The sequence below is a fragment of the Eptatretus burgeri genome, chromosome 3 (genome assembly GCF_056783735.1).
Source record: "Eptatretus burgeri isolate ZD-2024b chromosome 3, Ebu_testis_v1, whole genome shotgun sequence".
NCBI lineage: Eukaryota > Metazoa > Chordata > Myxini > Myxiniformes > Myxinidae > Eptatretus > Eptatretus burgeri.
Window position 1 is genome coordinate 95,741,042 of NC_140963.1, and position 12,375 is coordinate 95,753,416.

At 41.4% G+C, this 12,375-nt stretch overlaps 1 protein-coding gene across 2 annotated transcripts in view; it reads right to left on the reverse strand.

Annotated features, from left to right (window-relative positions):
- Positions 1–12,375, reverse strand: part of GFM2 (GTP dependent ribosome recycling factor mitochondrial 2) — a 79,501-nt gene that overhangs the window by 64,917 nt on the left and 2,209 nt on the right. For both annotated transcript variants that reach the window (XM_085874618.1, XM_085874619.1), the window contains exons 3-6: positions 11,956–12,025; positions 4,478–4,523; positions 4,109–4,206; positions 547–672 (exon numbers count right to left, since the gene is read on the reverse strand). In XM_085874618.1, coding sequence (XP_085730744.1) covers positions 547–672; positions 4,109–4,206; positions 4,478–4,523; positions 11,956–12,025 — 340 coding nt within the window. The remainder of the gene's footprint in view (positions 1–546; positions 673–4,108; positions 4,207–4,477; positions 4,524–11,955; positions 12,026–12,375) is intronic.

The following is a 12,375-nucleotide window of genomic DNA, read 5'->3' on the forward strand; positions in this document are numbered from 1 at the left end:
ATTCTAAAGAGAAATATTATGTCATTACCAGTTTAAAAATTAAGAAACGTATCGAGTTCACCAATTACCTTTAAGAAGAGGGTAAATCTGCTTGACTAACCTGATGTGGTCAACATGTGTAGCCAATCCTCACTTCAATAACCTCAGAACAAATTGATAGTGCGTAGAAAATGCAATCAACTATATCTTTGGCAAATACTAATGCAGGATCATTACATATAATACCATGTCAACCCAATGACTAGTACACGGTCTTATTTCTAATAAAGTCTCGTGTTGGCTTAACGGTTAAGGTGGCTGACTTAAGATTATCGGGTCTTGATTTTGAGCCCCTGTTTTACCGTTGAATTAATATTAGGTAGGGTTGACTCAGCCTGTCATCCTTCAGAGGGACTGGTAATAGAGGAAACTGCATCAGCTGCACAGCCACGCCCCCAGAAAATGATGCAACCAGCATCCACAGGCTGCACGCGATAGCGAGCTTGTCCAAAGAGCAAAAACAAAAATAAAAAACACAAACAAACAAATGTTTTGTCGATGACAAACCTGGAGTGTCGATGAGATTGATACGATGATCATGCCAATGAAATGTAACAGCAGCAGATTGTATAGTGATGCCTCGCTCTCGTTCCTGAGCCATGAAATCTGTTACCGTGTCACCATCGTCCACATCTGCACATAAAGAAAAACATAAAGGTACAAGAAACAACAGACTAAAAAAAGGCATTTAATAACAAAGGAAAGAATAGGACAGAGTGAGGAGGAAGTTGAGCAGGAATAAGAATGTACAACCAGACAGTACATATCGATTGCCTTTCTGAAACAGAAATGGCTCTTTTTAGGCCAGTAAAATTCAAAGAGTTTTCACTTTATCGATGAAATCTCATTACCCGTGCACACAAAGCGAAAAGCAGGGTTCAGCAATTGGTGCATGCCCATCTGTCTGCCGGTCTGTAAATGTCAGTTTATGATCGAGCAACAAATTCATTTAAATTGAAGGTTATATTTTAAACATGAGTGGGAAAACAAACCTACTGTTTTACCGTACTTTGGCTTTGAATTTGTCCCGATCACACATGCACAGAGAGGAGTGAATATTCTATTTTACTCTGTCTGCCTGCCTGGAAGTGAAACAAAATTGACAATCGTTCCAAAAAGGAAACGTATTGTTTTTAAGGACATTAGAAAGGACACAAACAACAGGCAAGGAAAACTAATGTAAACTTGTTAGATCAGGTGACGTAATAGACACTGCGTCAATGTCGGTAAAACGGCAGAAAATTCCGGAATCTATTTATTTATACCACTTTTACAATCATTATTTTATTTAAATTGAATTATATACTTGAACACTGCAGAACACAAATTGCCACAAATTTATACACACACACACACACACACACACACACACACACACACACACACACACACACACACACACACACACACACACACACACACACACACACACACACACACACACACACACACACACACACACACACACACACACACACACACACACACACCTGACATCGGCAATTTTTCGGGAATCGGCAGGTTGGAATCAGTGTGATTACCATCAGTTTGAGAACTTACTGTTTTGAACCCAAAAACCTTGAGTCGCTTTCACCAAAAAACGACGTTGCATTTATGTAGATGTTTTAGGGATATGTTCACAAACACTAATATTTATAAACAGCAGCGTGTGACAGGTGGAAAAAAAAGCCTGGTGTTGGCGCAGTAGTTAGGGCAGCGGCTTGGGATCCAAAAGGTCCTGAGTTCAAACCCCGTTGAGCCACTGAATTAATACACCAGGGGGTTGACTCAGCCTGTCATCCTTCCGAGGTCGGCGAAATGAGTACCAGTATACTGGGCCGGTGTATACCCCGGTTAAAATCGGTGTACCATATCCCTGTGTCGTAAGAGGCGACCAGGGTTGCGTCAGGAAGGGCATCCGGCGTAAAACATGTGCCAAATCACAATGCGGATCATACGGATGATCCGCTGTGGCGACCCCTAACGGGAGCAGCCGAAAGAAGAAGAAGTGACAGGTGGAAAAAAATTTTGGCTCAGTAATTTAGAAACGGCTTGGAAATCAGGTGTTATTTCACAGCTGTCCCAGGGTGACGCGGCACGGACCGCCCTCCCAGGGTGACGCGGCACGGACCGCCCTCCCAGGGTGACGCGGCACGGACCGCCCTCCCAGGGTGACGCGGCACGGACCGCCCTCCCAGGGTGACGCGGCACGGACCGCCCTCCCAGGGTGACGCGGCACGGACCGCCCTCCCAGGGTGACGCGGCACGGACCGCCCTCCCAGGGTGACGCGGCACGGACCGCCCTCCCAGGGTGACGCGGCACGGACCGCCCTCCCAGGGTGACGCGGCACGGACCGCCCTCCCAGGGTGACGCGGCACGGACCGCCCTCCCAGGGTGACGCGGCACGGACCGCCCTCCCAGGGTGACGCGGCACGGACCGCCCTCCCAGGGTGACGCGGCACGGACCGCCCTCCCAGGGTGACGCGGCACGGACCGCCCTCCCAGGGTGACGGAGGGCAGTACCACTATCAACAGTAGGTGCTCGGCAAGTGGCTCAAGAACTCCAATTCAAAGGCTGATAAGGAACGGTTGGCCAGGCTGTCGCTGCGTACAATAAAGGATCCCTTTAACTCTAAAGCTGGTCTTCACCGTGCATGCAGCAGTTAATGAAATAAAATGAATCTATAACTTCATCATTAAGAAATCGTTGCAGCCTGTTCCAAATCAAGGTATGGTTGACCAGGCCAAAAAACATGGCGGCTTCCGACCCCAGCAAGGTTACCCAGGAAACACCTTCAGGCCCCAGAGAGTGAGGTGGCCGAGGATCACCTGATGAAGGATATAATTAAACAAGGCCGTTAATTATCTTCAAAAGGGGTGTTTTAATGAACCCAAACACCCAATTAGGCCTTCAAAATTTTCATACTGATCGGATAAAGCATTTCAATTTCTTTCCTTGGTGCAGTTTCAGAGATACAGAGGTCCAAAGCTTTTCTGTTTTTCCAACATGGCTGCCACAGGATGTGACTTACAATGTCATAATTATTGAAACATTCTACATGATTAGTCGCACATATGCTGAAAATTGTGTGGTGGCTTTGCGGTTGCAGAGAAGACAGCGCAAATTCACACGGATGGACAAACCGACACATAATGCCTTCAGCGATTTCATCAGCGGAAGCATAAAAAAACAAAAGCATATCAGCCCTGTCAAAACTTTCATTCAAATTGAACAACCATAAATTTAAGATACTTGTGCGTGCTCGTACGTGCAAAAAAATAAAATAAAATAAAAACTTTCAAACCACGTGTCAGAAACAACAACCACACAGGCCATTCCTTCGCTCTCGCGTGCCCGTATGTGCATGGCCGTACGTGAAAAGTAAAACCCCCCCCAAAAAAACTTTCAAACCGCGTTACTATAAACAACAACCACACAGGCTGTTCCTTCGCTCTCGTGTGCCCGTACGTGTGTGGCCGTACATGTAAAAAAAAACAAAAACACTTTCAAACAAACACACAAGCCATTCCTTCGCTCTCGTAAACGACGACTGGATTGGGGCATTGTGTTTATCTATAAATGCGCATAAGAAATCGAGAAATTATTTGAATACAGTAAGTCATCACTATCCGGAAGTCCGTACGTTGTAACCTGTTATGGGGAACGCGGCTGAGGATCTCTTCCCGAACGGCCACGCCTACGCAGCAACGTGTCCTGTCATTGGTAACTAAATGGCACTCTTTCCCCATCGGCCACGCCTACGCAGCAACGTGTCCTGTCATTGGTTTGGTAAATAAATGGCCATAACTTGGGAACCACTTGTCCCATTAATATCAAACCTTGGAAAGGCACATACTCAGGTCCCCAGCAATATACCTGGCAAGTTTCAATTAGATTGGACCAGTGGTTGTCGAGAAACAGCGTGGTCACAGACACACACACAGAGATTGCTGGAATTATAGATAGCTAATCATCTAACATTTCATCAGTGGATTCTGAAATACCTCAATAAAACTGTCAATTGCAACAAACTGCCATTCTTTGATTTTGAAAATTTGCTTACGCACCTCCCATTGACCTCGTGTACCCAGCGTAGTACAACATACGCTCTGTAGTGGTAGTTTTCCCAGCATCGATGTGCGCCATTATGCCAATGTTGCGGATCCTGCTGAGAGACAAATACACAAGTCTCTCAACTTTTGGAGCATTTTCACTGCAGGATCAGAAACATGCTCGAGCCACTTTGGAAAGCCTACTTCGAGCACAGTGAATAACACCAGACAGAAACCCCTTCATTAGGCTGAGGCCAAAGCAAGCATTATAGGCAACTGTGGCTCTTGTAACACAGAAAATGAGCTATAATTGAACCTGGCAAGTCTTAGAAGACAGACAAGTTACAAGTTGACTTGGTAACCAGAGTTCAGAAAGTACATGACCTGGATATGTCGAGGTTTGGCAAGTGGCGAATTGATTTGATCTCCCCTGCAAGGAAAGAAAAATAACTTTTCAACAAAAGGCTCAGAAAGCCAGAAAAACAATGCCAATGTTTGTTAAATATGCAACTCACAATATCAATGAAGCAATGTTTCACCACGGTACAAATTACGGTAATACAAGAGAAAAAATGCTTTCTTATGCAAATAGATATTTTTTGCCTCTTTTTGAAAAAAATTAAAAACGTTTGAGTTTGTTGTACTTTTGCATTTTCTGCTTGGCAGTTAACATTGCTCACAATTTTGAAGATTTATGGTTATTGTGTAAGTCTAGATAAGTCACCATTTTACATTCTTCATTGCTACAAATTAAACTATAGCAATGTTGCTTGATAATTCTGTGGTCTGGACTTTAGCAAATCCTGGGATCAGGTTTGTCTGTTTGATGACCCACATTTCTTTCCCTCCAGGATTGAGGCTCTTGGAATATCAAGGTAATGAAGGGTATGCAGCAAAAATATGGCAATGGGGTGACTCTTGAACAAAATAAGCGAGAGAAAGAGAAAGAGAAAGAGAGTTTTATGCCCTTTTATTATGAAAGTATAAAACATTTTGCAAAGCAGGTTAAACAAAATAAACAATTCTAATAGCACCATTTTCCTGAGGTTCATGAAAAAACAACATCAAAACGTGAGTATCAATTGTCATTTCTTAAGTTCAGGTGCTCAAAGCTGGGTCCGATAAACAATGAAGGTTCAAAGATTAATGGTATTCTTTCACAAACAAATGTATACTTCATTTTCAATACATTTACACAAGACACCACCATTGCACCATAAGTCTTCAAACACAGGAAGACTACACATGTTTACATGATATGCATGTTCCGGTTTTATACGAGCAGACAACATTCCTTTGAAACAAAAATGCGCATTTTCATCTTTCCTTTTCACTAATCTGGCTTTTCTGGTTTTATAAATTACAAGCTTAGCAATTCCAATTAAATAATTCAAAAGCAAAAACACAGATTTGTTTCCAGAGTTGAAAGAGAGCCCATAAATAAAGATTGGAAAAGAAAAAACAATTTTAAATTTACAAAAAATGCGACTCAGATGCAGAAACAGAGGTGACGATCTCTTGCACTCAATAAACACATGACACAAATTTCCAATATTCTTACAAAAGGGACATGAATTAGACATAGAGGGGTTAAACTTCTGCAGTCAAGCCTGTGTGGCCAGGGCCTGATGGACCAGTCTCCAATTTAGGTCTCCCGTGTGACCAACATCACCTTCCAATTTGGAGTAAGGAAAGCTCCTGCAGGTAAAGTCTCTTTCCAATGGTTCCTTAACGGTGCCGTACAGGCCGTTAAAATCACTTCTCGACAAATTTCATGTATTGTTTTTTTTTTCCATGATATGGAGCACAGCAGACTCATCACTGTTTGAAGAGAACACGTCATGGTGTTTTTGGGCAATGATTGAAAGTTCAGGAAAGCTTCGGTGAAAATCCTCTTCTTCATTTACTCCATTCCACCCAATATTTAAATGTAAAAAAGTCTTGGTTACTACCCTCATGACCTTATCCACTGTTCTAATTAAATGCAATACATTTTTTTTTTAGAAACCGAGCCAGCAGGCAACCATCGCTTCAAGGAGGGCTCCAAAAGCTCTTGCACTTCATTTATTCTTCTGTTTGTAAAGTATTCAATCAAGGATCGGCTGGTAGATATTCCAGCAAATAATTAATTTTAGAATCGTGGCTCATGCATAAACTTCCTGGCATCATAGGAGATCTCTAGCCGCTGCACTCCAAGAGTTTGCCAGGCATTCAGAAGAGATTGATGAAAAGCAGGGAGCAGAGCTATATCAACCTGCTTCAGGTCCATGAGGAAGAGTTCCCGGTCATAGTCCATTCTATCTGTTTGCCAAAGCAAGGTATTGGTGAGAGGACGCCAGGACACTCACTACTTCACCATATAATAGATGTATTATTGTCATGACTCGAAAAGCCATTATTTGACTCGGAATGTGCACCAAGTTTTGGCCACCAGACTTTTGTGGCCTGCACAACACATCTGGCTTGAACCAGTGGTGGCTTGAACCCCAGGAAAAATCAATGAGACCCTTCTGAATGCTTGTGATCACAGCTTGAGGAGGCTGGAATGCAATGACCTTGTGCTATATGGTTGGAAGTATCAGGTTATTTATGATCGTTACCCATGCTTCAAGTGACAAGAACTGGAGCAATCCTTTCCACCTTAATTGTTTCTGCTTAATGTTATCTCGGAACCCATCCCAATTCCTTTGCATGTAGCTTGTAGTCCCCAAATGGATCCCTAAGCATTTAAACCCATCCGTTTTCCATAACATTCCTTTTGGAAAAGTTGGGAGAAGAGCACATGATGAGTATGACAAGGAGTGTATCTGGGTATAGCCAAAGAGCTACACTCTTATTCCAATTTACTCTTGCTGATGAGGCCAGTTCAAATTTGGCAAGACAACGAGATAGCTCAATAACATCTTTCTGGGTTTTGACCGCCACACATAGGTCATCCGCATACGCTGAAGTAACAATGGTCGGAATGTTTAACAAGGATAACCCAGATAAGGAAGTACGAAGGAGAGCCAGTAGGGGTTCAACGGAAAGTGTGCACAACCTCCCTGACAGTGGACAACCCTGAAAAGGGAAAGGATGACACAAACTATTATTTACTTTTAGCAGGCATGATGCATTTCTACACAAAAGTTTTGTGCAAGATATTAATTTTTCCCCAAAACCTGCTCCAGTAAGAATTGCAAATAAGAATGAATGATCCACACTGTCAAAAGCTTTTTCCTGATCCAGGAGTAACAACCCAAAACCATGAGGCATGGTTTGACCGATGGCAATCAAGTCTCTAACCAAAAAAATAGTGTCATAGATGGATCGTTCAGGTGTGCAATACGTTTGGTCATTTCCAATCAGGAGAGAGAAGACATTTTTAAGACTCATTGCAAGCACTTTTGACACAATCATATAATCAGTGTTTAGCATTGACATGGGCCACCAGTTTGTAATCTGCTGCAAATCCCCTTTCTTTGGGACGAGACAGAAAACAGCTGTCCTGCAGCCCAGGGGTAATTCACCCTGATATAGGCTCTCATGCAGGGTCTCCATTAGAGCAGGACCCAGAATACTCCAAAAACTTTGTAAAATTCAGCAGGAAATCCATCAAGTCCAGGGACTTTGCTGTCCTCAAGTTGTGTTAATTCCGCAGTGAGCTCCTCAAGAGAAATGTCGCATTCGAGTTTCTGTTGCTGCTCTTGAGAAAGAGATGGGAGAAATTCAATCATTTCATTTGCAATCGTTTTATCCAGTTTGTCGGTGTAAACTGATTCGAGTAGAAATCTTGCATTGGGTGTTTAATGTCACTCTGGCAAGTGAATCTGTCGAAAGGTCTTGACGGCCTTCTCCAGGTTGAAGAATTCCTTATTTGGAGTTTCAAGTGGAAATCTGTTCATCCGAAGGTGAACCATTGCTCCAGCCGGATGCTCCTTGACTCGTTCAGCCAGTAGGGTCGGTTTTTTTCCCCATCAACTGCTGACAGTGATCACTTCCGTTGGATGTTCCAGCTTCTTGTTCATATTTAAGTACGTCTGCTTTTCGAGCACTTATCAAATCAGATACATTACTGGTGGCATATGAGCAATATTGTTGGCAGAAAATCTGAATTTGGGATTCTGTACAGTCCCACCACTGTCAAATATTCAGATCGGAACAGTTTTGCTTTTCTAGCTTTTTTCATACCAGTCTGAAGGCATTTTTAAAATGTACATCTTGTAACAGTTTAACATTGAAAGTCCAATATACACTCTGACAGCAATGAGGGTAACATACATTCCATTACAATCATATGGTGATCAGAAAAGCCAGATGGACCATTCCTTGGTTTACATACAATCTGTTCCAGTCGGCCCATGGTTATCTGGCTCTTTGAACAGCACACCCATGTATATTGACGGGTGTTTGGATTTTGCAAATGCCATACATCCCTAAATTTATATTTTTGCACAAGTTTTGCCAAATACCTTGCACTGGGTGGATGGGGTGCAGGAGTATTACTGTCCAATTGGGGCTTGAGTGTACAGTTATAATCTCCCCCCATCCAAATTAAATTAGTCAAATCAACAGTGTTTAAAAAAAACCTGCTGACTTTGGAAGGAATAGAGTCCTTTCAGCACTGTCACTGGGGCAATACACATCATTAATACAAATCTTTTGATTACTGCTGATAGATTCCACAGCAATAAAGAAGCCCTTACAAACCACCATAAAAGAGATCTCCAAGGGTTGGATTCTTGGGTGCATGACGATTGCCACACCTGCCTTAGCCTCCTCAAAGGCACTGGAGAACACCTGTAACACTTCGAGATGAAGCACACAGCTGTGGCCTCCATTTATGTTGAGGGATGCAACTTTCTTATTTACTTTTTTTAATTAATACGACTATTACTCCTCTTGGAGTTCTTTCCTGACCTTAGTGGCACACTTTCTCAAAAAAAAAAACAATAAAAAACAAGAAAACAAGGAGAGAACAACCTGCAAGGTGGAGGGTTGGGTTTGGAAGGGTTAATGAGCAGAAGAAAGGTTGTAGGATTTCGATGGGGGGGGGGGAGGGGCCGGTGGCATGATGTGGTAATGCACCACCTCCTTGATGCCAGGGAGAGAATAGATAGGAGAGTCTCCAGAAGGTGGTGCCATAAACAAGAGAAAAGTGAAACAAAAGAGTTGGGGTAGACTACTGAGCTATGGACAAATGCTTTATAGACTGTGAGCAGCTCTGGGATTTTCATCTCTGCAACGGAAGGTGAAGGAGGTTACGTTTTCATGCCTTTCTGTCTGTTTGTGTGCATGATATCTCAAAAAGTTGTGCACGGATCCGGATGAACTTTTGTAGAGAGGTTGGGTGTGTGACAAGGACGAAATGTTTTGATTTTGGTGAAGATCCAGATCCGGATCAGACTACTATAATTTAAGTGATTCTTCACCATTGAGAAATTGGGCCAAAAAACTATATATCGTACGATATCTCAAAAAGTTGTGGATGGATTCGGACAAACTTGGTGAACATGTTGGGTGTGTGACAAGGATGAATTGATTCGATTTTGGTGAATATCTGAATCCGAATCTGAATACGAGAATACTTTTTTTTTTTTAAGTGATTCTTCACCATTGAGAGATTGGGCAAAAAAACGATCAAATCAAATATCAAGGATATCACAGGATATCAAGCAAAAACACAGATTTGTTTCTGGAGTTGAAAGAGAGCCCATAAATAAAGATTGGAAAAGAAAAAACAATTTTAAATTTACACTTTTCGATTGGGGGGGGGGCACATATATATATATATATATATATATATATATATATATATATATATATATATATATATATATATTTTGGCACGCCCCTTTTTTGTTCCACCATCAGATTTTTGTTACTGCATGAAATGAAACAAGCTTTGACATATATAGTAATGATATTATTGTCTTCCTGAAGAGGCCTCTCAAAATTCGTTTTGATCATTATGGTAGTGAAACAGTTCAAAAACTCCATTTGCAAAATGGGAGGAATTATTGCACAAAAAAAGAAATAAAAATGTTTCCCATTTTTTAGAGGACCACTAAGATGAGTTCGGCTCATAGAATCATGCTCCATTTGGGGAGAAAACAGTTGAGTTCATACCTGACGAATTTGCACTTTTCATGTGCCGTAGTTTCTTCACAAAACCATGACTTTCTGACCAAGTACAAAGTATTTCTTTGCTTTTTTTATACATGGTTGCCGTTTTGAAATTTTCATGGACCGATACCCGCTGCCCAGCCGGACCAACTGCCAACAAAGTATTGCCCGGTCAGTTACGGTTAAACCCAAAATCATGATAATCGTTTTAGTGTGGAGGTGAGTACTGACAGTGTACTTGGGTCTTTTCCGGGTGGGTCCGGGATTGAGCACGTGCACATAAAAATCTGGCAACCCAACTTGAATTGAACAACAATGGCCGCATGATCCTTGAAATTTGAACCGACAGAAATAGCCTTCGAGCCTTCAGTGCTTCAGTGAGCCTTGAGTCTACCGCTCCGTAAAAGTACTTCTTCAACCGTCTCACAAGTAAGAATTTGATCGTGATGGCAGATGCCAATAATAACAAGGAATATGAAGACTCCTCAAGTTACTCCTCTGATGAAAATTCTGTTGCAAGCATCCCCCCAAGTCCAAGCCCTAGCCTTGATCCTCACAGTGATATTAAACATTCTCATAAATCAATGGATTAAAATGATATAATATATTGTTTAAAATACATTCATGCTATCTGTCTTTTACCATATGTTGCCAGTGACGCCCGTCGAAGACGGGCACCGTATATGTATATATATATATATATATATATATATATATATATATATATATATATATATATATATATATATATATATATATAAACCCAGGAAAGAAACAGGATATCAAGATTTTATACTTGATATCAACACTGTATAGCATGATATTTCAAAAATACGTTGGGTCAGATATGTTCTTCTGGATCAGGCATGACTTGGCAAAGGTATGCGCTCCACCAAGTGCCCTTCAAGTATAAATATAAATCCATGCCAATTAACAAAAGGAGTTATTCCAGATATTTAATTTCATATGGAACTAGAACCACACCCGGTAGAGCGCATACCCCCACCAGGCTGAACAGTTTATGCTTTGTATCCAACTGTTAAACCAGATCTGGATCCGGACCTGAACCAAAATCGAATTCACTTGTTCTTGTCACCTCACCAACTCATCCATAAAGTTTTGTCATATCATATGATACAGCATATCGTTTTTGGCCCTACCTTTCAATGGTGAAGAATCACTTTAAAATTATCGTATCTGGATCCGGATTCGGATCTTACTTGGCTGGTCACATACATACAAAAATAAAAAAAATTCAGAATGATTGCTTGAAAACTGTGGTCAAAATCTGTGTGACAAACAGACCAACATACTTGGTGAAATATTTTTTCACCAAGTAACAAACAGACAGGGATGAAAACACAACTTCCCTCTATCTTCGGTGGCGTAGGTAACTATTAAGTCAATCAATATTGGAAAGGAAATGGAGTATTTTTACTGTGGTTGTGCTTTTTCTATTTGAATTGTTTAGTGTAAACATTGAAAATAGTAAAACTATCAATAAATGTTTTATGATTATGTAGTCTAAAACACCTCGATTCCCACAGCGTTGCTCAATTCACAGACCAGACGGATCATCCAAAGTCTGTATTGATGAGGCCACATTTTTTGGTAAATGGGGGTCCAAAGGCCCACATTTGAAAAACTGATAGTGAAGCCTGAAACCAGAAAGATTAACCAAAACAAATACAATTTACAAGACATTAAGCTTTTCAACTGGAAAGTTAAGCTCAGCAATTTGATTTTAAGCTCCTTACCTGTTTTTATGCTGTAGCAACGCCTTGAATATGGTGAAAAGGTGTAGCAGAACCCTCTTCTCATTTGACACTGCAAAATAGTGAGACACAGCAGACAGATGATAATACAAACTATGACATACTGAGTGGAGATCGATGACAATCAGAAGTGTCATTTTGCATGACTTTGCATCGTTATTACCTTCATCGGCTGAAAGGTACTGCTCATAAATAAAAGGCAGGTTCATGTTGGAGACCAGCGAAAGACCGCATTCAATGGTGGGCATTAAAGCTCCCATGAAAAGGAGTAAGCCATTGTGTGTCAGTTCCCAAGATCTTTGCACAGACTCACAGAGGCACAGCTGCACTTCAATAATGATGCAGGCCAAATTCATGATGGATTCCAGTTATGTAAGCATATGCTAGATTATGAGATTAATT